General features: G+C 35.5%; 1 protein-coding gene across 20 annotated transcripts in view; it reads right to left on the minus strand.

The window, feature by feature from the left end:
- LOC122716454 (voltage-dependent calcium channel type A subunit alpha-1) overlaps positions 1 to 25,177 on the minus strand; it is a 155,856-nt gene that overhangs the window by 50,814 nt on the left and 79,865 nt on the right. For 18 of the 20 annotated variants that reach the window (XR_006347026.1, XM_043939529.1, XM_043939524.1 and 15 more), the window contains 2 exons: positions 6,360 to 6,471; positions 5,135 to 5,529 (listed from right to left, as the gene is read on the minus strand). Coding sequence is in view for 19 of the 20 variants with exons in the window: in XM_043939529.1 (XP_043795464.1) it covers positions 5,135 to 5,529; positions 6,360 to 6,471 (507 nt within the window). In the remaining variant the exon portion in view is untranslated. Of the gene's footprint in view, positions 1 to 3,795; positions 3,897 to 5,134; positions 5,530 to 6,359; positions 6,472 to 25,177 lie in introns of all 20 variants that reach the window. The other 2 variants (XM_043939525.1, XM_043939526.1) reach the window with 1 other exon arrangement.

A 25,177-nucleotide genomic window follows, 5' to 3' on the forward strand; every position in this document is an offset into this window, starting at 1 on the left:
CAATAATGAAATATCTTAAATATTATTTGTCACGATTCGTTAAAGAAATCGAATGCGTAGGTTGAGAAACACTGCTCCAAATTACATCCGGATAAACGGATACCAGCCGAATAATAAAATCTCCAACTCATCTCGAGTTCCCTTCGTTTCGAGAAGTCGAGATCGAGGGAGGGTCAAAGTTACTTTTCTTTCCCCCTCGATCGAGGGAACAAAGGAATCCAGAAGCTTCGGCTCTTGATTTCTCGCAGTGTCGGATCAGGTTATCGAATTAGCGCATCGATGGATTACCCTTTAAAACTGTCATCGCGAAAATCGGTTTCCAAAGGAAATCCGGCTTAATATCGAAACCATGGAAACGGATGGGGAGATGCACGGAGGATGGGATAACTACTACGGTAGTAAGAGATTAAATATTTAACTATTTCTATTGTCAAATGGATCTCGACACTGGATTCACGGGAAATTCTTATTAACTTACTCACGCGAGATTCTAATTCTAGATACCGTTTAATATAATCCATCTAACTATATAATTCTAACTTCACGGAGATAATAAACGTGACATCCGTCGCGGTCGTTCAACCCCCTTTTCGGTCGAAAATTTGGAATGAAATATTACAAATATTTAAAAAATTATCTATCGATGGATGAATTTTGCTTTAGAAATTTTTTTTCCCAAAAATTTATTATTAGAATAAAATTCCAAATTTTGACCGATAATGGAGCTTACCCCTTTCTTCCTCGATCGTAAATACGGATCGTATCGATTAAAGATCCGATCGTTTTTTCTTTTTTTTATCCAATCGACTTACCAGTTTGTGATAACGCTAATCAAGGAATGAAAATTGGATTAAATGTGAATGGATCGTTTAAATCTAGCTACTCGTATTTTTAACCCTTTCGAGATTAACAAGGCGAGATATATCTTACAAGGATTATATTCAAATATTAACAGATATGAAGTTGGTTGGAGAAATAATTTTGAAAATTAGATTCATCTTTTCCTTGATTTATTATAATACCATTTTGCTATTTATATACGGAAGATCGTCTCGAAAGGGGTAAAGAGAAAAGAAAACGGAAATAAAATGGAATAACAAAAGGAACGACCACGATGGATAATATCCTAATATGTCTACGATTATCGAAGCCCTAAAAATTACATCGCTATTGGATATATCTATAAATTAATAACCAAGATAAGAAAAAAATCTCCCAGGCTGGAGACCATTACAAACTCTTCGTCACTCAAAATCTTCGTCAGCGTGGAAGAAAAATTGATTTCATTCTCGAATCATTTACGAATTTGCATATCCTTGTGTATCAATCTTTTTCTTTTTTTTTTTTTTTTTTTTTTTTTAACAAGAGGAGCCCGAAACGTTTCTCTCTTTTTTTTTATGCATATTTTAAAATATAATCGTCGGGATGAAAGAGGAATTCGAGGACAGGATATCTCGAAGTCTAAAAAAAAAGTCTCAGTTAGGTCTATGACTCAAGTTTCTCGAGGGAGTCTAAAAGGTACCACTCTCTAGCAAACACGAGCTTTCTCGAATACTGTTACTGTTCTAGGACACGTACCTATTTTACCAACGTATATAGTCAATTCTATCAATCAGTGACTGCGTCTAAAGATAGAGTTTGCTAAATATAGAGACACCTGCAGGCCAAAGTTAGTTTTGTGGTTCTCTGTGTGTGTGCATATATATGTGTGTGCATAAATTTCTATATGTAACGTGTGTATATGCGTCGTGCGTGTAACGCGATCTCGCGCCAATTTTTGAATATTCCGAGCGAAAGAGAAATCGAGAAATATCGTTTCGAAGACTCGATGTATATCCACTCGTTCAATTCGAAACGAGTATATAACGAATATACGAAGGAAAAAAATCACGACGCTCGATTAAATCGATTAATTCGTTCCATCGCGAAATTTTTTTCTTTTTTTTTTTTTTTTTTTTTTCTCTTCAAAAATATCACGCTCCTTTTATTTCCGTCCCGTTTCAACGCGTTTTATCGCGAGCGAAATATTTTCTCGAAATTTTCAATACACCCGACGTGGCGGACTACGTGAGTAGCGTATGGAAAAAAATTTGAACGGCGAATTAAAGGTACTCTGCGATAGACGGTTCTCAACTCTTTCTTGGAAATTTTTTATTATCTCAATTCAAAAATTCCATTATTTTGTTTAGATATAAATTCAAAATTTTATCCTCTTTCAATTTTCAAAAATATTAGCAAGATATCATTGTAAGAATTTAAAATTCCAATCCTTTTCTTCCTAATTTCAAGAATTCGATCAAAAAATTAATATTTCTGAAAAACATTGGAAAGAAACAAATTTATTTAAACTCCCCTATATAATTCAAAGTGAAACCAATCTTGTAAATTGAAAAAAAAAAAATCTTTGACATGATAATAAAATTTTGATTGGAATATTATATCAATTTTACCAACGAATGCAGCACAAGTTGAGAACCGCTGCGACAGAGAGTAGTAGCATCGCAGTAGCGAGAAATTCAGGACGCGTTCGACAACTTTTTCATCCCCTAATGAAAAGCCAAAGATTTCGTCGAGGATTCGACCGACGTGCCTGTACCGTGTTCCGTGTACAAACATATGTGTGTATAAATATATATATATATATATATGCACGTGTACATGTGTGTGTGCGTGTGTCTAATTCGTCGACTTTGAAAAACTTTCTAAAAAGTACGAAATAACGTGTGCACAAAACTGAACATAACACGACAGAAGATAGAGCATGTAGTAACGCAATATAACACTAGCTGCTAGGTCACGCAATTTCTCTATACAGAGACAATAGAGTAATGATAATGATAATAATAATAATAATAATAATAATAATAATGATAATAATAATAATAATAATAATACGTATAATATATAATATAACGTATATAAAACACTTGAATTACGCAAACCACGTGGACACAGAATATATGTATATATATAGATATTATGTTCAATTAATATCGATCATCAAACTGCCATCAACGATCATCTAGCGTCAATCAACTGTTTCTAATACACCCATAGCCTCTAAGTGGTGGTCAATCAAAATGGATAAAAAAATAAACGAAACTCTTGTATTACGTAACGAACGATTGAAAAAACGTGAGAAAAAAAAAAAAGAAAGAAAAAAAAACGTGTTTAATCGGGAATAACTAAACAAGGAAAACTAAAGAAAAAAAAAAAAAAAAGGAGAAGAGAACTATCTGGTGGTTAAGAAAGACGAACGTATATAAAACAAGTGTTTAAGTATTATACGCAGTTATTGTAACTTAGCTGATGCTGATCTCGCTTGCCAGAAACTAAACGTCGACCCAACGTGTCAACTAAAGCAAAAGAGACAGAAAGAGAAAGAGAGAAAGAGAGAGAGAGAGAGAGAAAGAAAGAAAGAGATAGATAGAGAGACATGGACAGATAGAGATAGTGATAGAGATAGAGAAAGAGAAAGAGAGAAAGAGAAAGAGAGAAAGAGAAAGAGAATAATTGACAGAAAAACTAAATGGTCGACGAGGAAACTAAGTGTGTCTGGTATAATTAAACGTTTAGAAAAAAGAAGAGGAAGAAAAAAAGAAAAAAAACTAAGGAGACTAGTCGAACGCACACAAACTGCCAGGAACAACGGGGTTTTAGTTAGTTAGTTAGTTTATAAATAATTAAAAAATCTGCTTGCTCGACTGTTCTCTGTTACTGAACTCTGTTACTGTTACTTAAATGGCGTTTTAGTATATAATCGTTTGCCGTTTCGCAGAACTGTGACTGACTCACTTGGAATTTTCGAAACCAGCTTTAGCGGTCTGAGGACCCTGAAGGAACGTAGCATACGCAGGTCGACGTCCACGTTTGTTTCGGCGAACACGGTCATCGACCTAATCCAAGGATTACTCTAGAATCTATCTGCTCGGCCGAGAAAAACCGATCGATCTCCTTATATCTTAAAAAATTCTGCACGGAGAAAGATCCTTTCCCCCCTTTCCTCGTCTGCGTAATAAAATATCTACGTGATAATAAAAATCGAGAATTTCTCCCTCGATTATCGATTCGAAAAAAAAAAAAATTTTTTTGAGAGAAAAAAGAATTTTTATTCTCAAAATTCTTCTCGAGAGAATATATATATATGGAAAGGCTTTCTCCGTGAACAGGGAGGGGAGGGCTCCTCGAGGCGAGCTTAAATCAGGAAATAGGGATAACAAGGAATAATAATAATTCGTCGTTCAACCGAGATTGTTTCAATCGTGTGATGGAATCGCGTTACGTTAAAAAATGTTTCGATCAAAAAAAGCCTGACCAAATAACATTCTCCTCGTCCACTGTTTTCCTCTCCACTTTGCTCGTTTCACTTCTCTCGAACACACGCTCCTGTGTCTCGAGCATGAACAGAGAGAAAGAGAGAAAGAGAGAGAGAGTGAGAGAGAAAGAGAGTGCGCGATGCATTTTTATCGAGTGAAAGATAGATGAAGAGAGAAAAATAATAGAGAGAGAGAGAGAGAGAGAGAGAGAAAAAGTGGAAAGAGCAAGAATGCGCTTCGTTCGTTTTCACCGAGGGAGGAGGAGAGGGGAGGAGAAGAACACGAGAGAGGAAGGGAACGGAGAATGAAATGATGAGTGAGCTCGCGGTGAAACAAAGTAACGTGAAAAATAGAAGGAAACGAAAGTATATATATATATATATATATATATATATATATATATATATGTGCTTCGTATGTATGTATACTTGAGTGATGAGCTTTCGCGAATTTTATACGAGAACGATCCCTCCTTCTCCTCCTCCTCCTCTTCTCCCATTCGTGCATACCACGAATCTGATGTCTCTCTTGAAATCGATCGAGTTCGTTCGTTCTTTCGAGGAACGAGGGGCTCGAAGAGAAAGAAGGGATCTTTCTCGTCCCGTGGAAAATAATTGTCGAAAATAAAGAGAGAGAGAGAGAGAGAGAGAGAAAGTGAGAGAGAAAGAGGAAGAGAGAGAAAGAGAGAAAGATAGATATATATATATATAGAGAGAGAGAAAGAGAGAGAGAGAGAGAGAGAGAGAGAAAGGGAGATCTCGTACGTATGTATAGTATAATGTATAGAAGAATGTATATAGAAAATGAGGTTCGCTCACCCGGTCACCACGACGAAGAAATCCATGATGTTCCAGATGTTGCGCAAATAGGAGCCACGGTGGAGGACGAAGCCAAGGGCGAGGATCTTGAGGCTCGCCTCGACGCAGAAGATCCCGAGGAAATAGATTTCGGTGGCCTCGAGCTTCTGTGCGAGTATGGTTTTGTCCTGCTTGGGCAGGTGCTCCTCGAGGGCGAGGACCACGCAATTGGCGATGATGGTGAGCAGGACGGCGTACTCGAAGGGCGGCCACTCGATTATGAAGCGGGTATGCTTCCTTATGCAGTTATCCTCCGAAAGGATGAACAACGACGTGGTGCCCTTGCCGCCTCCCCCACCCCCACCCGCCCCTCCGCCCTGATCCCGGCCTGGCGCCATGTCCACCAGACCAGGTACCTGTTTTTTACCCAATTTACTGAATTTATCTAGTTTGAAAATAAAAATTGAATAAAACAAGAGTTCAAGATCGAAATTATATATATTAAACAAGAATGATTTGCATAGCATAATCTGTAGCTAACAATTAAGTGGAGCGCTAAACTGGATTGTTAAAGTATTTTTTACTTTCGTAAAAGAATTTTGAATTTTTTTTTTTTGATAAAATTGTATCAAAATTGTTGATGTGTTTCCTTGTTACTTAGTTTATATTTTTCAGAAATTGTATGTATGTAGATATTCTAATAATAAAACTGATTTTTCAATCGAACAAGATTTTCTTGGGGAGGAAGGTAATTTTATATTTTCGATGCCAAAGGAAAGAAACAAAGATTGCAGTTTCATTTTAATAAGTAAATGAAAATCTATAATTATAATATGATGTAGTAAAAACAATCAAATAAGATATGTTATAGATGTTGTAAACTATTTTGATATTATTTATGATCAAATGAAAACCTGAAACTTAGAAACTTAATAGAAAGTATAATATATCGAGCCACTTTCTAGAGCTTAATTTATTAGCTTGTGGCCCCTATATAACGTGCAAGAATCAAAAATAAAAAAATTGCATTGTTAAAGTTCATCTTCGAAAAATGTTAAAATAAAGATAAGAAATTATTTCAAATCTTCAAACTTAATCCCTTTTAAGACCTACTTTCACATTTCCTTTATTTCCAATTTCCATTTCTTATTTTGCCACGCCATCCCTCGGATTTCTACATATTTCATCTTCAACAAACATCTCATTCGACGAAATTCTACTTTTTAAGCTCGAATCGAATCCTTACCTCCCCTCCAAAGCTAGTCCAGTCACCGAAACTCAGTCCGGCCAACCTCGGCCTTCTCCTGTACTGACTCGCGTATCCAGGGTCCCTTTGTGCCGCCTCTTGCGCTGCCAACCTGTAAAAACACGCAAGATGAAAGGAGTTAGCCGAGACTCAAAGAGGATTATCGGGCACGTTTACACGATCGTGTATTTCTCCATTTACCAGAGGACCAGAGATCGATTTTGTAAACTTCTCACTGTGTGTCACCGTGCAAACAAATCGGAAAACGAACAGTGCGTACAGTACCTCGTGAACGAAAAAAGAATACGGAAAATCGCGTTTGATCTCTCGATACGTTCCGCGAGTTGAAGGTTTCTTTTGCGAAAGAAAGATCGCATTCCAGTCGTGACAAAATTCAGAGATTCAAAATTCACGCGATCGACTATTCGTTGTCGAACGAATACGCGAAAAATTGATATTATATGGAAAAGAGGACAATTGGATGGAGAGGTGTTTCTAAACGTTTCCGAGAGAGGTCGTTAATAGAAAAGCGCGTAATAATAAAAATGGCGGATTAATTGACTATATTACATAGACTTTTGAGGCTAGGATTTATACGTGATTTCTTTTATGAAAATTAAAATGGAGGTGTCAGGCATTCGTGCATTTTGTTAGCAGGTTTTTTTAGTGATTCATCTTGAAGAATTTCAATTGCGTTTAGGGATAAGATACCCTGTACAAAAAAAATTTATATTTAAGATACGATTTTTCACTGTGAATTCTATTAATTTAATTTTTTTGTGAAATTATTATCGTAGAATGATATATATATATATATATGTTGGTTAATTAAAGATTGTGCATTAAGTTGCGAAGAGGATTATACATACATGATACATTAAAAAAAAATCACGAAACGTAAAATATTAGACGTACATTATTATTAATTTTATGTATTTTTTAAATAAAGTTATTGTTTTTGTTTCTAGATAATTTTTGAATTCTCTGACGAAAAAAGGATCCGACAGTGTTGATGGAATCATTGATTCATTCTTTTTAATTAAAAGAACCAATAATAGTAAGATAGAATCTGTTTTGTAACCAATATATATTTTAGCACACAATTCAACATGAAGACTTTTGAGTATGAATCAATATAAGTGGTTTTAAAATCAAAATTCTTACGTTTCACAAATGTTATAATTTATTTCAAGAATAAAAATTAATCAGATATTTCTAAATAATAAAAAAATTAAAATATCTATTGTATCTCTATTGATATTCATCCTTAGGAAATTATACACTAGCTATTTCACGTTCTATGAATATTAATTATCCCCTATATTACTCTTTTCCTCTAATTCACATTATAGTTGTAAAAATGAAAAAAAAAAAGAGATATTCGCTGCTGAATTTGCAACAAACGCGCGAAAGAATATATTCCTGATCGATCGTTGCCACACTCGGGATGTTCCTAGGAACCCTCTAAAGTGCCCCTCAAGTTTTTCCGGAACTCGAGAATGCCGGATGCCCTTCACACTGTAACGAGAGTAATCGAATAATGCGCAATTTCTAATGGCGAACAACCCCTCTCTCTCCTGCTTAAATGGCGTCCTCGTTCCTCCATCGGAAATGCCAATTTAATATTCGGCTTTAACACTAAGAATTTATCCAACCACGTGATGCGCATCTTCATCAACAATTAACTCGATTCTCAATTAGTTTGCATAATTCTCAGTAATGAAAAATGAAAAATTAGAAAGAGTTTATAGTTTATTAATAATAATGAATGTGCTCATCGAATTGATATAATTTATTTATTCATTCGTTGATGCAATTATTAAGACTTTCTTGGATTTTGTTGGGGATGATGACTGATATCAGGTTTATTTTTGTGTAATTTTATAATGATTCGTGTTCAGAGATGGAAAGTTGATATATTATATATATATAAAATTAATTTAATTAACAGAATTAAATTTCTTATTAATTTAATTCACATAAAGTAATAAAATAAGGATCTGTGGTGGTAAAAATAAGGATCTACATTCGTTTGATTCTTGGCCAACCATTTCCTTAATTTTTGCAATTATAGTCAAAAGTTTTTCAACAGAGTCCATGTGAATTTCTAGAGATATTATAACACCAAATTAAGAAGGAATTGATTTATAATAAACTGATTTATAAAAAAATAAAAGTCTTTATATTTTATAAATTTTTTGAGGATTGAGATCATGATTTTTCCTTTATATATTTCTGATTCTAGCCTTATGTTTTTCAACTGTATGAATTATTAACTCAAAAATATGCAATTTCTTGTGAAAGAAGTTACTTTTGATTCTCACACGATGTGAGTATCATCTTTAATTTCTAAAAAATGATTCACATTGACAGACAATTGACTGAATAAGAATAATTCACAGATAATGGAAGATGAAGCATGAATTCAAAGATTTCAATTTTCTGTATCAAGTTAAACGTGAACATTAATCTGCATATATGATCTTTAATGACATCATAGAAGATATAAACAGATGTGAAGAATTTTAAATTTAAATTTCTAAATCTTTTTCAATGATTCGAATGATTCAAGATAATTCTATAGAGAATATATTTCTTCTATTGATGAAGATCCTAAAATTAAGATTTTCAAACTACTTAATCAATTCTCTAAAATTCTTAATGTTACTCAATTCCTGATTAAATATTTTTTCTAGTAATGGTAATGAAATTCTAAGGATAACAAATAACGATGATTTCATTTGCATTTTAATGGAGGAAAAAAGAAAGTTTTTTTAATTCTATCTTAACAAATTATTTGAATTTATATTACGGTTGAATATTAATATAAAAATATTAAGATAAAAGTAATATTTGACGTACAATAATTTTAAATTTAAATCACAAAAGTGAATAAGAAAAATAATTTGAATACAAAAACTCATAGAACTCATTGCATCAATTAATATGAATAAATTTTAAATCTCCATTCAAAACATGAGTCACAACAAAGAAAACTGATCAATTCCATGGCGAATTATTTTAAAAAATATAAATAATTGCTAATTACAACGAAATGCCAAAATTCAAAAAAAGTAAAATTGATTTACCTGATTATCGAATAACTTGAAACAATCTCTACAATTCAATTATATTTCCTATGTTCTTTATTGAATTGTTTCGATGTAGGGGCTAGATATATAGCTCGAATTATTTTATTTTATAGCAAATTTAGATTTATTTGAAATGTTCGACGCGCAATCTTTTCGTTAATTAATTAATACCGATTTAATTTCACTGCGTATGAGATACAGATTTCATTGCTTTCAATGGCAGGGGGATAATTTTCCATCCACGCCAAGTTGGCGCGTGCGAAACGGCATTATTATCAGTCAACCGTGGAATCGTAATAACAGTAACAATGTTATCTATCAAATATAATCCCTGTTACATACTCAGACGTCAACGACGATTAAACGTTGTAAAATTTAGATTTAAATTCAAACAACGATTATAAATCTACATTTCCTTTAACTGTTATCAGAATATTATAGAATATTACAGTTTTTTCCAGATATCCCAACGTTTCATAATTTTGCTCTTATACTCTGCAATCTTCAATTGATTAATTAATTTTTATTTTTTTTATTGAACTTTATTCTTTCATTCATCCTCCACCAAAGAGTTGGTATAATTTAATTTCATTGTCCGTATCAGTTAATTAAGTTAATAATTCCAAAAACTTTTATTATATTTTTTATTATCCATTATAGAATTAGTGTGTTCATCGTATCAATTAAAAGTTAGTCAAGATATAATTAAAAATTTCCAATTAATATATTTCGATTTCGCCATATCAATTAGTTAAAGAAAACAATAGTTATGTCATTCGAAATAATTTCTTCTACGAACAAATCGTGCATCCCTCCTCCCCTCTGTATAGAATCATTAACAATCGCAAAAGCACGATCGAATCCCTATCAGATTGCCCATCCATTCGCCTCTCTGGCCCGTCTCTGAACGTCTTTGAATTATTAAAATCGAAGCACGAATAATTGATAGAGCGCACCTCGTAACGGAAAGATCGATAGTACTCTCGAAAATGAGCCATACCGCTATCTCGACTCGACAGAGGGACGATACACAACGCATCATCACACTGGCATCGCTTACTCTTCGAGAATGCCCCGATGATTGTTTCCAGCAACAGGTGTAACCCCTATTGCTGATTACACATCGATGGAAATTTCGAAATTTAATTGGTTGGGCGTGATATAACATATTGAGCGTGCTTAATAGCGTGTGTTTTCTTGCTGTTAGTCTTGCGGGGTGAAAGATCAGCAGATATCAGACCTTGTTGGAATCCGAGCTAATTGATTTTGCTCCACGAGAACGGGATGCAAAAGCTGTTGAGTTCGCTTGCCATGGATAAAACGGCCCCTGATTGGCGTTTGATCGGCATATGCTTGTGAGATGGTTCAATTTATAAGATTGGATAGAGCCATTGTCTTGATAAAGGGGACCTCGGACCAGCATTCGACAATATTATTGGTCACGTGACGCTCAAAGTGGTGCTCCCTAGTGTCGACGCGCCGAATTAAATTCCGAATTCCACCATCGTGGAAAAATCGATTTTGATCGAGTATGCGCTGAAATGCTCGTGATAAATGAATCTCTCATCGGTATATTTCTATTTATATTTATCGTCCTTGCGATGATTCGATCCAAGATCGGATAAAGTCATTAATAAAAGACTGGCATTTGATCGAGGCAAGCTCGATCTAAAATCAAAGAAATCTTTATTAATCAGTATAATAGCCACGTGATGGATCGATCTAAGATCGTAATCTAAATGAATAATCTTTGAAAAAAAGAAGAATTAATTCCATCATATCACTATCTTGATTCAATTCAAAAACTCTTTAGAGACTTCTTAATAGTGTTATCAAGTCGATCGATGAGACGCGTCTCGTAAGAAATTATCACATTTCGAAGATCTATATTCGTCAAATTCGATCATTTATTATTTCACATACGAAATATGAACATATTTACAATCGATAATCTAAATTTATATATCCTTTGTCAAGATGTAGTTTCTTAAATGTTTTCTCTTTAAATGAAATTGCAAAAGAAACATTGGAGGGAATAATTGTCACTAGATTCGAGCTTTCATCCATTTCAAATACGTATTATGTACGTCATTAGTGAAATGCGCCTAATAAACGTCATCCCTATTAAGTTAACTCTGTCTGTCCATCTTCACCTTTATTAAACAGTTCGTGTACACATTATATCTGAAAAATTAATTAAATTTAGTTAANAAATACGTATTATGTACGTCATTAGTGAAATGCGCATAATAAACGTCATCCCTATTAAGTTAACTCTGTCTGCCCATCTTCACCTTTATTAAACAGTTCGTGTACACATTATATCTGAAAAATTAATTAAATTTAGTTAAATTGAAGTTAAATTTTCGAATGGAATTACTTTAATTATTCGCAGCTTGCCATAACCTCTTTGTACAATCTCGCCTACTTTCTCGTTACAATTAACCGCGGTTATTCGTCGTTTATACTTACCGACGCAACTTTATTCTTAACTTCAATCATTAAAATTTGAATTCTCATCTCTGATAATTCTGTGGTGAATATACCATCACCCCCCAAAGGATTATACAAAACTTGCATAAAATCCTTCAATACAGGATTCCCTCAAATCCATCAATCTTTTCTAAAAATTTAAAAAGTATACTTGAACAATCCTGCATTCCTTTCAGAAAATCGTTAAACAAAACCATACCCTGGCATAATATTTCAACAGCTTCGAATTCTTCGCGATTAAACCTCGAGAAAGATTTACGATAGATTATTACGTTGCTGACAATCTAGGGATCCCTAGATGTAGCGCAACCATTTCGAATCGTATTCTCGTGTTCGAAATTGGAAATAAATTTCGCTGGGAGGGAGAAAAAAAAATAACGAGCCAAAAAGACGTGGTGGAGTTAATTTACACGGAGGGGAGGAGTTTTTACAGGTTACTATGTGACGATCAGGGCCCAAGATCTGTGCCAAATCCTCGTGTCGCTGTCCGTGTTTTTTACTCGTGATAATTAATATGAGAATTTTCTCTCCCTCTCCCTCTCCCTCCCTCTCTCTCTCTCTCTCGTTATTCGTCATTCCTGAGTCGTTCCATTCGCGCATACTCGCGCCACCTCTCGTCTTCTTCTGAATATTCACGACTTTCGATTCTTTCGAGGCTACGTGAGACCTGGATAGTTGGCAGGCTTGCCGCCATTTGGGATCAACGAACTTGAAGACGTTCTGGCGTGGACTCTGGAGTTTTCGATTGTTGTAGGGTGGAAATTGGATTTGATTGTTTCACAAGGGATGTGACAGAGGAAAGTAAAAAAGTAATTATTATTTTATATTGTAATCGAGATGTTTGAATATTTTTTGAATATTGGAAAATATAAGTTGGATCCATTCTCAGCGGTTGATTGAAATTCGAAGTGAAATTCTTTTTATTAGATTTGTGGTTTCAATATTATTTCGTATACAAGGAATAAACGTAATTGAATGATTTATTGTCTCTCCCCTAAAAAATATGTATATTCAGAAAATAAAGAATACCAATTTAAAATATAATTATTTATCAAAGAATAAAAAGATGATAATTATATCAAGCAATAATAATATTTTCCAAATCTGATTCAGGACATTATGAAAGAGATTAATTTTATCTTGATTCGTATTAGCCACGATTTAGTCAGCCGACGAATAAGTCAAAACATGGTAACCTGAATTCTGGGAGATTAATTGCACCGATTGGTCGATTCCCTTTTATGACGAAGACGAGCCTTATTGTTTTTTCTTTTCTTTTTTTTTTAAAGGTGAAAGGTCACACAAATAAGAAAAAAAAAATTATTGCTCGAAGGAATATGTAGAACAGCCTCTATTCTCTCTTATTCGTGCCAAATACCTTTGTTGATTCTCACTAATTGAACTAATAGATTGACAGGGCATACAAATAATTTACCGAAAATAGCTTGTGCCCTGAAAAAAAGACTTGGTATTCGTTAATCGGCGATGGAAGACGAAGGTATGCGCAAAAATAATTGGCCTTCGATTCCAGATCCGTGAACTAACGAGAAAGCGATCGTGGACGGAAGGCCATTTTTTTTTTTTCTTTTTCTACTTCTCGTAGGTATAATATAAATATGCGTGAAACTTGTGATGATGCTCGAGCAAGTTCAATTCAAATACGCGCTCAATTCTCGAATTGAATACGAATTTGCAAATTATCATACGAAAAAAAATTAAGTTTCTTGACGTCCCTGGTTGATGGAAGAAGCCAGTACCACCACCGTCCACAAGTATAGAGATTAGTGTCTATTCGTAGCAACTGGGACGGCACTTAAAAGTTTATTATGGCTCATCAGTTATCGACGATACTTCTCGAGAGTTATTAATATCTTTCGGGAAATCAATATGAAAGACGTGACGCCACGGTATAACGGATCTCCTTGAAAATTGTTGTGCATGATTCTCGCGTTAGACTCTTTCTAGAGAAGTCGTTTAGTCAGCCACCAATTACACAGACGTTTTCGTTTCGTTCGATTAAGATCAAGATCGGAATTAAAATTGACGGGAGAAAGAAAAAAAAGGTCGCCGACGCTCGGTCGAAAGTGTTGTTTTCCACGATTAAATTAATCGTCGTCTGATACCTCGTTTCATTTTTCAAGATAAATTGTAAAGTTTAAGAGAAGCTGAGAAATTCGTACGAACTTTACTTAGATAGACAATTTAATTTATTTATCTTAGGAATAAAGAAAATGACGAAACTTTGGATTCTTTCTATATTTCAGTATTCAGCCAGATTGGATATTTTAAGTAGAAAAAGGGCAGAGTGCGTTGCAAATATTCCATTTATTTATTCATGAGCGTAATTGTGCAATTACAATTCTACCCTTTTCGATTAACACGTACTATTTACCTCTTATTTTACTTTAAAAACGTTATATTAAAATAGTGCAACGTTACGTTAACCCTCGAAACAGATAGACAATCTTTCCTCTCGAAAGATATTAAAATGATAATTATTTCGAATAATGATATAATTAAACTATTGAGAAACTTCAAATTCCTCGGATAGCTATTTCGAAATCCTAATAATAATAATAATAATAATAATAATAATAATAACCTACACGACAGAATTGAAAAAATATTCCCTACATTACACCGATCCAACTATCTCCCTATTTTCAACGATAAATCACCAAACCTCAAAAAGAATAAAATAGAAAAAAAAAAAAAAAAAAGAAAATACGGAAAACTCGGGAGAGGAAGGCACGAATTATCGGGTCCCGAATTCATCCTTGAATCGGCTCCCACGCGGGACAAGGCGCAGCCCCGAATAGAGGTTAACGTTGAACCGAGGAACGGTCAAGAGGAATATATTCGAGCGGAAGAAAGGGTAGAGGGCATAAAGGAGGAGGAAGAGAAGGAGAGGGGGATTGGAAATTGGCGGCCGGCTCGAGAATCGCAGCAGCAGCTCGAGTGCGCCGGTCGCAACCGCCCTGGCTCGAGTGTAAAGGGATTCGCGCAGCCGGATCGCCGCTCTGCGCCACGTGCGCAGTATATCCGCCGCCGTGTGTGTCCGGCATCTTGCTCCCCTTGCTTACCTTACCTTCCTCCTTTCCCATCATTTGTCCACCTACCCTTTTCCTCGTCCCGTTTTTTTCCACCACGTGCACGCGGCCAGAGCCGATCGAACGATCCCCAGCACCACCACGGCAAGCCGAATCATCGTCGAGTTGGCGGCGAGTCAGCCCACGAAGCGCCTGGAAATCGCCGCTCTCTATAGTCCCTGTGGCGGGGCGTCTCCCGGCGGCGAGCTCGGCCGCGCCGCGACCACGATCGTTACCCGAAAAGCCGGCTAATGTCGCCCTCTAAATGCGCGAAGCGATCTTGCCAAAAATCAGCTCGTGAACTGCTTGTGACTCGAGCGTCACGGCGCCCAACACGCGCACACGCATACACGAGAGCCGACCGCCTCTCTCCTTCCACCTTTCTTCGTCTGTCGCGTAGGGATCGCCTATCTATCTATCTTTATATATATATATATCTCTTTCTTTCTCTCTCTTTCTCGCATGCACACACCTCGATCCTCCGTGGAATCTCCGCGATATCGGGGCTACACAGTCGGCGACGTTGCGGAGCCAGTTAGGGAGGGGGGGAGCTCCCGGTGACGTCACCTTACCGCCATTTTGCCTCGTGACGTCAACCGAGAGCCATCGGGCTACCGGCCGCGTACCTTACAGCTCTGTGCTTCCACACTGGCTTCTTCTCCTTCCGCAAACCGGCTACCGAGCAGGATTGCCAACTTTTCAGGATTTGGTGGAATTTCACTATGATCATTTGTAGGTTATTTTAATTTTGTTTAGTAATGTTTTTTAAAATATTGAAAATTACGTCATTTATTTGTGTTTTGTCGTTGATTTGTATTCGTTGTTATGGTAAAATGAAATTATTTTTTAAACGTGTTCTACTTTACTCCGAACAAAATTCCCGCTCAAAAATCTTCGTATAGATATAGATTCCAAATATCTATCCTTTTAATTGAAGATCAAACTTGAAATTTTAATCATTAATAACCTGCTCAATTGGCAGGTTAGATCAGTGTTATAAATATGTTTCTCTCTTCTAGCATTTGTTATGATAGAACAATTTTATTTCGCGGTAAATTGTCGTTTTTCCATAAAAAAATATCGCAAGCTGTTATTTTCACTTTAAACGAAAATTAATATGAATATCACGAAAGTGACGATGAAAAATAATTTTCAGAAGGGAACTGGCTGGTGTTGAGGCATCCCAACACGCCAGTGCGTAAATCTAGGTCGAGGTAGTACGTGGGCAACGGCATTTGGGGGAATTCGATGCAGCAGAGGTCCGCTTATGCTCGGTATCGAGTGACACGATGACCCTAGACAACGTTCGTCTTAATTATTCGATTTGATGCGCTCCAGGCGCCAGTCAATCGACCACGGTAATCGCATCAGCTGAAGACACCGTGCCAAGATTCCTCCCTACCGGACACATGCCACGATACCAGGAAGCCAATACTACCCACCTCGTGTCACGCGGTTCTAATAAGCTTCGAGCCGAAAGAAATTCCCAAGAAGGAACTCGTCCAACGATGATTCGATCCGCGACACGTAACAAGTAGGACGCGTGGAAGCCAAGAAGACGATGCTTAAAGGTGTTAAAAACTTATCGATGAATTGTTTGTTTATTAATTAGAGATTATTTGAGGTATTGAAATTTTTTATCATTTTCTTGAAATTCGAGACAAGGAATAATATTTGTGTGAATAATTCGTTCATTTATATTTAAGTAGTAATAATTTTTTAAATTTTTCATCCATCTCTTTTTCTCTCTCATACTATCATAATAGGTTAAAGAGAAAACACAAAAATTTTATTCAAGTCAAAATGATTATTGTTATTTATTGATTTGCCAAATATGAATTTAAATTTATTGGAATATGTTTTTTTTTTGTTCTTGATATGATTTTTCCAAAAGATAGAGAATAAAAGAAGAGAGACGAAAATAGAATATATTTGAATTTCCAAAGTTTCGAGGACTCATAAAGATCCTCGGATTCGAATTTCGTGAATCTGAAAATCAGATTTCTAGTATTATCCATCGAAATACGGGCCATGAATTACGGGTTGCCGGATTAAAAGTGACCCATACAGTTATAATTTCAAACTTATCTAATTTCTTCATCTAATTAGTATTATAATAGCAAATCGCTAAATCGACCGAGTCAAAACTAACTCAGCTATTGGATGTCAAAATAATAGAATTGGAATAAGAAGAACTAAATTATTAAACAATTCAGAAACAATTTCGTTGCAAAAGTTAATTTTGCCTGGCGTTAACTCGAGAATCGTTTTATTTCCAAATTCGTAGTGAATTTCGTCACTGTAGTTGCACATCAAACCGTGCAACAGCATTTATGCCATGGTTTTAATGAGTATCGAACGAAAAAAATATACGCGCGAATGGAATTAAGCAACGAAAAATCGATCGATAAGTTATCGACAGTTCGACTGTCATATGGCGCGAAATGATTTGAATTCGAGCGTTTATTAAGAACATGGTATTAATTATTAAATTCACTTTCAGTTTCAATGTGATAGTATCTTATTATTGCATATTATTACACATTAGACTCGAGGACGCGTATTATGCCTGACCATTCGTTGGTTAATTTCACTAAATATATCGCCTAACATGTTCCAAAATAAGATTTATTTTCAGGAAAATAAAATCAAATTTTTTCTTGAAAATTAAATTATGTATATACATATAATATGTACTAATGATTGTAAACACATCGTTTAATCCTTTCAATAATCAAGTAATTATCAAGTAATAATCAAATCATAACAAGTAATCAATTGATCAAAGATATCAACGCTTATACAAACGTCTTAACGAGTGAATTGTCAAATTAGAGAATATAAAGGTAATCCTGTAATCCTCAGTAGGCTAGTTAGTAATATAGAAGTATAATTTAGTTTCAATTCAGTCATCATTGAAGAAGATAGAATACTTTACATGTTCATGTTTCAATAGACACTATTACTTGATGCTTTAATTTAAAACCTCGCTATATGGTGAAAATTTCTTATCGACTTTTTTCTTTTTAACGAGGAAATTCAAGGCTACGATGAAAATCATATGCGAAATCACCGGTTGCACACGGTCTTTCAATTTCTCTTTGATAATCAGACTTTATTTAACAAACGATTCCGTCTGTCGCCATAGTTGTCGCTATTCAAAAGTTTGAGATCTCTATCTTTCTCTCTTCCCTTTTTTTCTTTTTTTAAGAAGAAATTTTTGCTGCAATATTCTTGCAAAAATTTATTATTATTATAAATTATTATTTAAATCTAAATTTAAAGAATTTTTCCAATCACGAAACTAGCTAGGAGATTCGAGATTTTTAAAGTTTTGAATATTTCATTTGTTTCAACATTGCGAATAATTTGATAATCACCAGCGAATTTTCACAAGCCTCTTTACCAAATTTTATCGAAAAAAATCATTCCGCGTTAAAACTTAATTAAACTTCATCAAACTCTCATCTGACGAGCGAAAATGAAAAAGGTGAGATCGGGTACAATTATAACGGCCACGGCCATGGAGACGGGCCTAATACGAAGCTAAGGGACCATAAATAGCGCTAATAGTATTGTCTGCGCATTAAACCCGTGTAGTAAACGCAGGCGGAAGCGGGTGAAAAGCGAGGGAAGGCCAACGCTAAAGAGCCACCTAACCATAATAACCGCCTACATACCCCGGCAAAATTACCTTTAGGTCTATTTGCCCCCCTCCCCACCCCTCCCCTCCTCCCCCCTCCCTAGAAACCGGGGGGTTACGTCAGCTGTGCACGTGTGCAACCAATACGTATATCCGTTTCGTTTCCAACATCCCCCTCCCCTCCCTCCTCGACGCGCCCTTGCTACAACCAACCCCACCAACTAGTTGTTCTGCGATCGCGCGTTATGTGTCGCTGCGTACGTTTACGTGTACCTCGTGTACGAGTACGTCGATCTACGTGCGCCGTCTAATCGCTGCCGCATCCTTAATGATGTTGAGGTTATATCGATCAAATTTTCCTTCTCTTCCTTCTTCTCCATATTTTCCAATTCTTTTTCTTTTTTTTTTCTGCAACGTCATTTCAAAAGAATTTCGAATTTGTATCCTATTAGTAATTGTAGATATTGTACTATATAAAAATTGTACTATATAATATAGTATCATAAGTCTTTTGAATGCTTGAGAGATTTATATCTTAAAATAAAAGTTTGATTTTAAAATTGGATATCGTCGTTGTTTGACGTATCTCTAACGATGTTGAGGTTATGTCGTTTTTATTATCCTTTTTTTCGATGCACTTTCTACAATGATTAAGCATATTTCTTTTTTAGTGATGAGGTTTAATTGTCTAATTGTCGATGCATCTTATATTCTATCTTAATATTATAAAACATAATTATCGATTTAATTATTGAAATTTCAAAATGATTATTCGTCCTTTTCATTTGTTGTTTTTAAATAAAAAATATTCCTAATTCTACATTGCTATCACTACGATTCGTGGAATAAGAGAGAGAAGTGCAATTAATTACTGGAAAAACTGGAATTGAAACGACATTCGATGACGATGCAAAATGGTAGACACACGAACAGAGAGATTCGTGGAAATCGAAGACACGAGTTTTCCTTGTAACGCGTCCTCATTGCTATAAACGCATCGCCTGCGTCTGAACGCATGCGTTTTAGCGTACACCGTGGTCGGTCAACAACGATCACATCTCGTATGTACGTTGTTCTGCGACAATGCGAAAATGCGACCCTCGTTCGAGCTATCGAGGAGGCCATTGTTTCGAGAGATCGAATTTTCCTTTAGAGATTTCGAAAACTTTCGACAGCCACCACGTCCCCAAGATAAACTTCTCCTTTCAATCGTGAGAAAGATATCCCGTTACATATTGAATTATAGACTTTCAGAGCCAGTTACGTGGAAGAAAATAGATATTAAGTTGGTCCTCTAAAGAAGGAAACATAGCACAATGATATCGATGTTGTAAATGCGAAGGGTTGAGACTAATTCAAGTTGATATAAAATTTGATCGATCATTTTTTTTTTTTTTTTATTTTCGAAAGTTTAAAAAGTCCTATTTCTAACGTTATGCGCATATGTCATGGCCAATATAATTATTCTATATCTGCTCCCTTTTTCTCTCTAACATAAAAGAAAGTTTTATTATAGTAGTAACAATAATTTAAGTAATTTAACTCTTGGAATATAGATTGCATATATGGATCAAAATTTATTCAATTTTCATTGCACGATCGATGAGTGGATCGAGTCAAAAATAATTCACACTACAAGTAACTAGTAAGTAATATAAAACACTATAAAGTCACTATAAATGAATTCTCTTCGACAGCGTTCATTTAATTTATTAGAGCAACGTAAGAAAGTATTAACAACAAAATATAACGAATGAATATAATTTTGCATAATATTTTTTCGCAATTAAAAATCAAGTGAACGAATCAAGTTTAAGATTACCACCAATAATATCAACAGCATCGATACCGTCAACGTATGGACGATGTAATGAATTACCTCCAAATATTTCCTCGAGGCAAACTCAACGCGCCTCTAAGCAAGCTGGCTGTAAACACGCGAAAGAGAGGCACAGAGAGTCGTCCAGCTCCGCAGCAAATATTTGCCGAGCTTCCAACCGCTTGAAATCAACGCAATCATCGTGTATATAAATTAATCCAATTACGAATCCACACAAAAATTTGTATTCGAAATCGATATTTATATTATCCTCGATCCATTCGAGTGTATTCAGGAGAAAAAGCTTGCTGATTCAGATAAGGGGACAAAGCAGCATTGGCGATGAAAAAAAAAAAAAAAAGAAAAGAAGAAAAAAATGAATGAGAGAGGGTCCGAAAGGAGGACGACCCAAGGCTGAGTAGAGAGAAAGAGACTTCCTGGCAGGCAGCAAGCCCCCTCCCCACCAGATTGGCGAGTGCTCAAATAGAGGATAAAACTGTATAACTAATAGCTCGTAACATCAAGAAAGAGGACTGTAAACGAATGAGCGCGACTCGTCTGGCGCCTCGGAGGAAACGCTGTTGTGAAACTCGCGGCCACGATTTCGAACGAACCAAGAGACCAAAGAGAAGGAATCGAGGGAGAGAGAGAGAAAAAGAGGGAGGGAAGACGGAACAACGTCATGGCCAGACGCCGGAGACGTCTGACTTGACCCACACCCACGCTCCTTGCCGCACACGCGATTTCTAAAGAGGTTGCACCAACCAGTGCGGATACGTTTTCATTTTTCCATTTTTGGGATAAAATTAATCGTGATCCTGGCTATTGGGATGCAAAAGCGTTTCATTTTCTCCCAACGATGAATCCGAATTCGATTGATTAAAGTTTTAGAGGTGATAATGTAGAATTTCGGATCGAAAATAATTATTTTGTAAAGTATATCGATAATAAGAAATTAAACAAATTTTTGGCTTCTGAAAGAAAGATTAAGATTACGTCGATTTTTGGAAAAATTTTTTCCATTAAAGAAAAAAATATGAATAATCATTCAGAATTATCATTTTCTCGTTTCACTCTCGCCCATTAGACACGCGAATTAAATCGAATTTCCTCCCTCCCTCCCCTACATCTCTAAACGTGATTCGATTATTTCACAATACGTACGGAGTCGTAGCAAAGACGAACCACTTCAATACGAGTGACCTATTTTCACGTTGGCGAGACATCGCTGCTCGATTCTCCTATTGAGCATGACACGTAACCAAAGACACGGCCAACGTTGCTTTTTCTCTTGAACATTTTCCCCTACACACGTTTATGCACATTGTACATACATACATATATATATCGTAATATACGTATATATATACATATATATATATACATATATATATACATACATATACGTATATAACGCGCGTGGCACCTCGAGGATTACGAAATCCTACGTGACTCGGGGTGGCGAGGAGCAAGAGGAGGGGGGGGGGGAAGGGTGAAGGAGAGAAAGGTTTCATGAATCAGAAAATAAAGCACGAGAGGCGGTAACGGTCGTTTCACGTATTCGAATGGATGATTTGGTGACTGCCGCGAATGAATGAGTGGAACACGCGACCGTGAAAGAACCGTTCCAAGAAGCTCGCATTCATTGATAAGGGGAACAGATTAAACATTTCGCCCTCGCTCGCTCGTTCCATGGAAGAATGCTAATTAGGATATGCAAATTCAGTTGCACGTATTGTTCCCAGAAATTTCCAACAATTTTTCCTTGTGTCAATGGGTTGCCGCATTAGCGGCATAGCTAATATGGTATTTCCCTCGAAATTTCGAAGAGACACGAAGATTGCAAAAATATTCGATCATTGAAATATTTGATAATTAATTATTGTATTTTTTTGGTGTAGAATTGATTTATTAGTTGAAAAAAGTTGAATGATACGAGGATGTAATTTTTTGATGGATTAATCTATGCGGATTGTTATTTTCTATAAAAAAATGATTAAGTTATGGATAGTAAGAAATTATTAATTTAGGTAATACATAAGAAGTGATATTATCATAATTTTTCTCCTTACGTACAAAATTCGAATTAAAATATTTCCTGAATTAATAAAAAAAAAACAAAATTAACCCTCACGAATTCTCTATACTTATATTCAAAAATTAATAACACCAAATTATATCCTTCTACCATTCCAACTTTTATGTATAATATTTTTTCGCATAACCAATAATAATAACCAAAAATAACTACTAATCTACCAAGTTGCTTAAAGTATTCATGTTACGTGACTTACTTGTATAATTTTACACAAATATATCAAATATCTAAAATTAGATACTTTTGCAATTGTACTTCAACGTGTATAATAGCGAGATTAATATTAAAAAATTTAAAATATTCTAAAAAATTTCTTTGATTCTCAAACTACAATTTTGATAATCTGTCTGTAACTGTTCCCCTTCGCCTGTCGATCTCGCATTAAAATCGTACAAATTGCCCATTTTTATTACATTGAATATCGTATATTGTTTCATCAATCTTGAATATCAACCTTATCCTTAAAAAGAAAAAAGAAAGAAAAAAAAAGTAAATAAATCTGGCAAATCGTTACACGAACAATGGTCAAACCATAATCCCCACGAACGTTTGAATATTACAACGAGCCATTAAGTGAACTGCGATCGCAAAATTGGTACTTACGGTAGCGCGTGTGCCAAACTCGTTCCCGTAGCGGTTCTCGCTAGTCTGACCACGCACGTACTTGTACTACTTAAAAGACCAGACGTGCCAAGCACTGCTGCTCTTTCTACCACGTTTTCCAACCGTATAACATTCTCGTATCACATTTGATAGACCGTATCTATCGTCGCTTCGCTGTTTAATAGCTTCGATTCCATTCTTCTTACGAATTTATTGGGCTTGTCCCAATAAACTCTTTTTCGTTAATTTACAAGATCAAGATTTGAGAAATATACGAGCTCGAATTTATTTTTCACTTATCATTTATTAATTAGGCTTTTCAATAGCACGTCAAGTATTTTCTTTTTTTATAAAATTTAATATTACTTCGATGATTGTCTGAATTAATTTTTTTTTTTTTAAATACGAAACAGTTGCTAAATCAAGAGAGATGAAACTTTGTAATTGTTAAATACGTGAAATTTTATAAATGTAATATTAATAATATTTCTCGATCACTAGTCTGGAAAAATTGTTGAGAATGAACGTTTTCCAACGATCTTCTATACTATCCTCGACAACTTCGCTTAATTACCTTATATAAAAATATTTTAAGATTTTAAGATTTCTGCTACGATCAATTGGCGACGAAATCTATTATTATACACGACGAATTCCAGGGAACGGAATCGGAAATGCAATTTGAATAAATAAACGCTATTCGACGTAGACAACGTAGATCCTTGAACTATAACATTCCAGCACGAACGATGCAAACTCGCGCTCGGCCTTCGATGAATCCGCGATTCTAATTGAAAGCGCAGCAAAAAGCTGCGGATTCGTCGAAACGCGTGTGTCAGAGACAAACGCGTTATCGATATCGATATTATACCGTTTGAATACCGTTAATAACATCGTGGACAAACAATTATTAAACGAAGGGGGGGAGGAAAAGAGGGAAATGTATTTAACCGCACGATGTTCTCGTTTTTTTTTTTTTTCCCCAATATACGATCCTGAGAACGCGATTCCAAGTGAAAACTGGTTTAGTTGACGCGCGATAAATTACAACTGTTTAAACTTTCCATTCCACGGCCTAACGTGGGATGAATTACGAGGCACGCGAATCGGCTTTAAGGCTGCTTCTCTCTCGGCGACACACTTTGCAACTTCGATCGAAAAGCGTTGTCTTTTCCACAAATGGTGATGATGAAAAAGTGGAGAAACTCGAATGTTTCGCTGCCTGTTTTAATTAATTATGTTTCTAATCAAATAATGTTTTTTTTTTTCTTAAACGGAGAATTTTAATTATAAAGGGATCAAAGTGATGGAAAATGTGACATATTCGAATTCGTTTTTCTTTCTTTTTAACTTAGCTTATCTTTCTGATCCATGAATGATAATAATTTTGTGAAGATATTCGAATATCGTCCTTCAGAGAGTAAAATTTATTTGCTTATTCTTCGAATATGAATGCAAGTTTTAAATTAAACAGAAAAAGAATAAATCAAAAAATAAATCTTAATAATAAATTTAATTATTGTTTTATTTTACACAACAAGCATTCGAATATTTTCACCGATATTCACAGATACAGGTTTACAAAAATTCGAATTGACCGACTCCCTGATCCCACAACTTAAAACCCCTATTCACAAGAACGAATAACCGCTTCTCTCTCTAGCTCGATCTCGACGACAAAAAAAAAATGAACTCTTCCCTCAACCGGTTTATCTTTCTTATCCGTCAATGTATTTATACCGCAGAATGCCAAGCTCATTTCCTTACGAAGCTTTATAAATCAGGGATGGCGCCCTTGTCAATAGTAAGGTCAAACGGGGCGACTGGACGTCTCCAGTATTTGCCAAGTGGTACGAGCCAAGATAAGGGGCGAAAGAGAAGAAGGGGCCAAGAGAAGGAAGGAGGGGGCGAGTTAGTTGGACGAATATGTGTGTCAATGTGTGTGCACACACACGCAGCAATGCACGCAGAGGTCTCCCCT

Source organism: Apis laboriosa, unplaced genomic scaffold (genome assembly GCF_014066325.1).
Source record: "Apis laboriosa isolate Shangri-la unplaced genomic scaffold, ASM1406632v1 scaffold45_cov149, whole genome shotgun sequence".
Lineage (NCBI taxonomy): Eukaryota > Metazoa > Arthropoda > Insecta > Hymenoptera > Apidae > Apis > Apis laboriosa.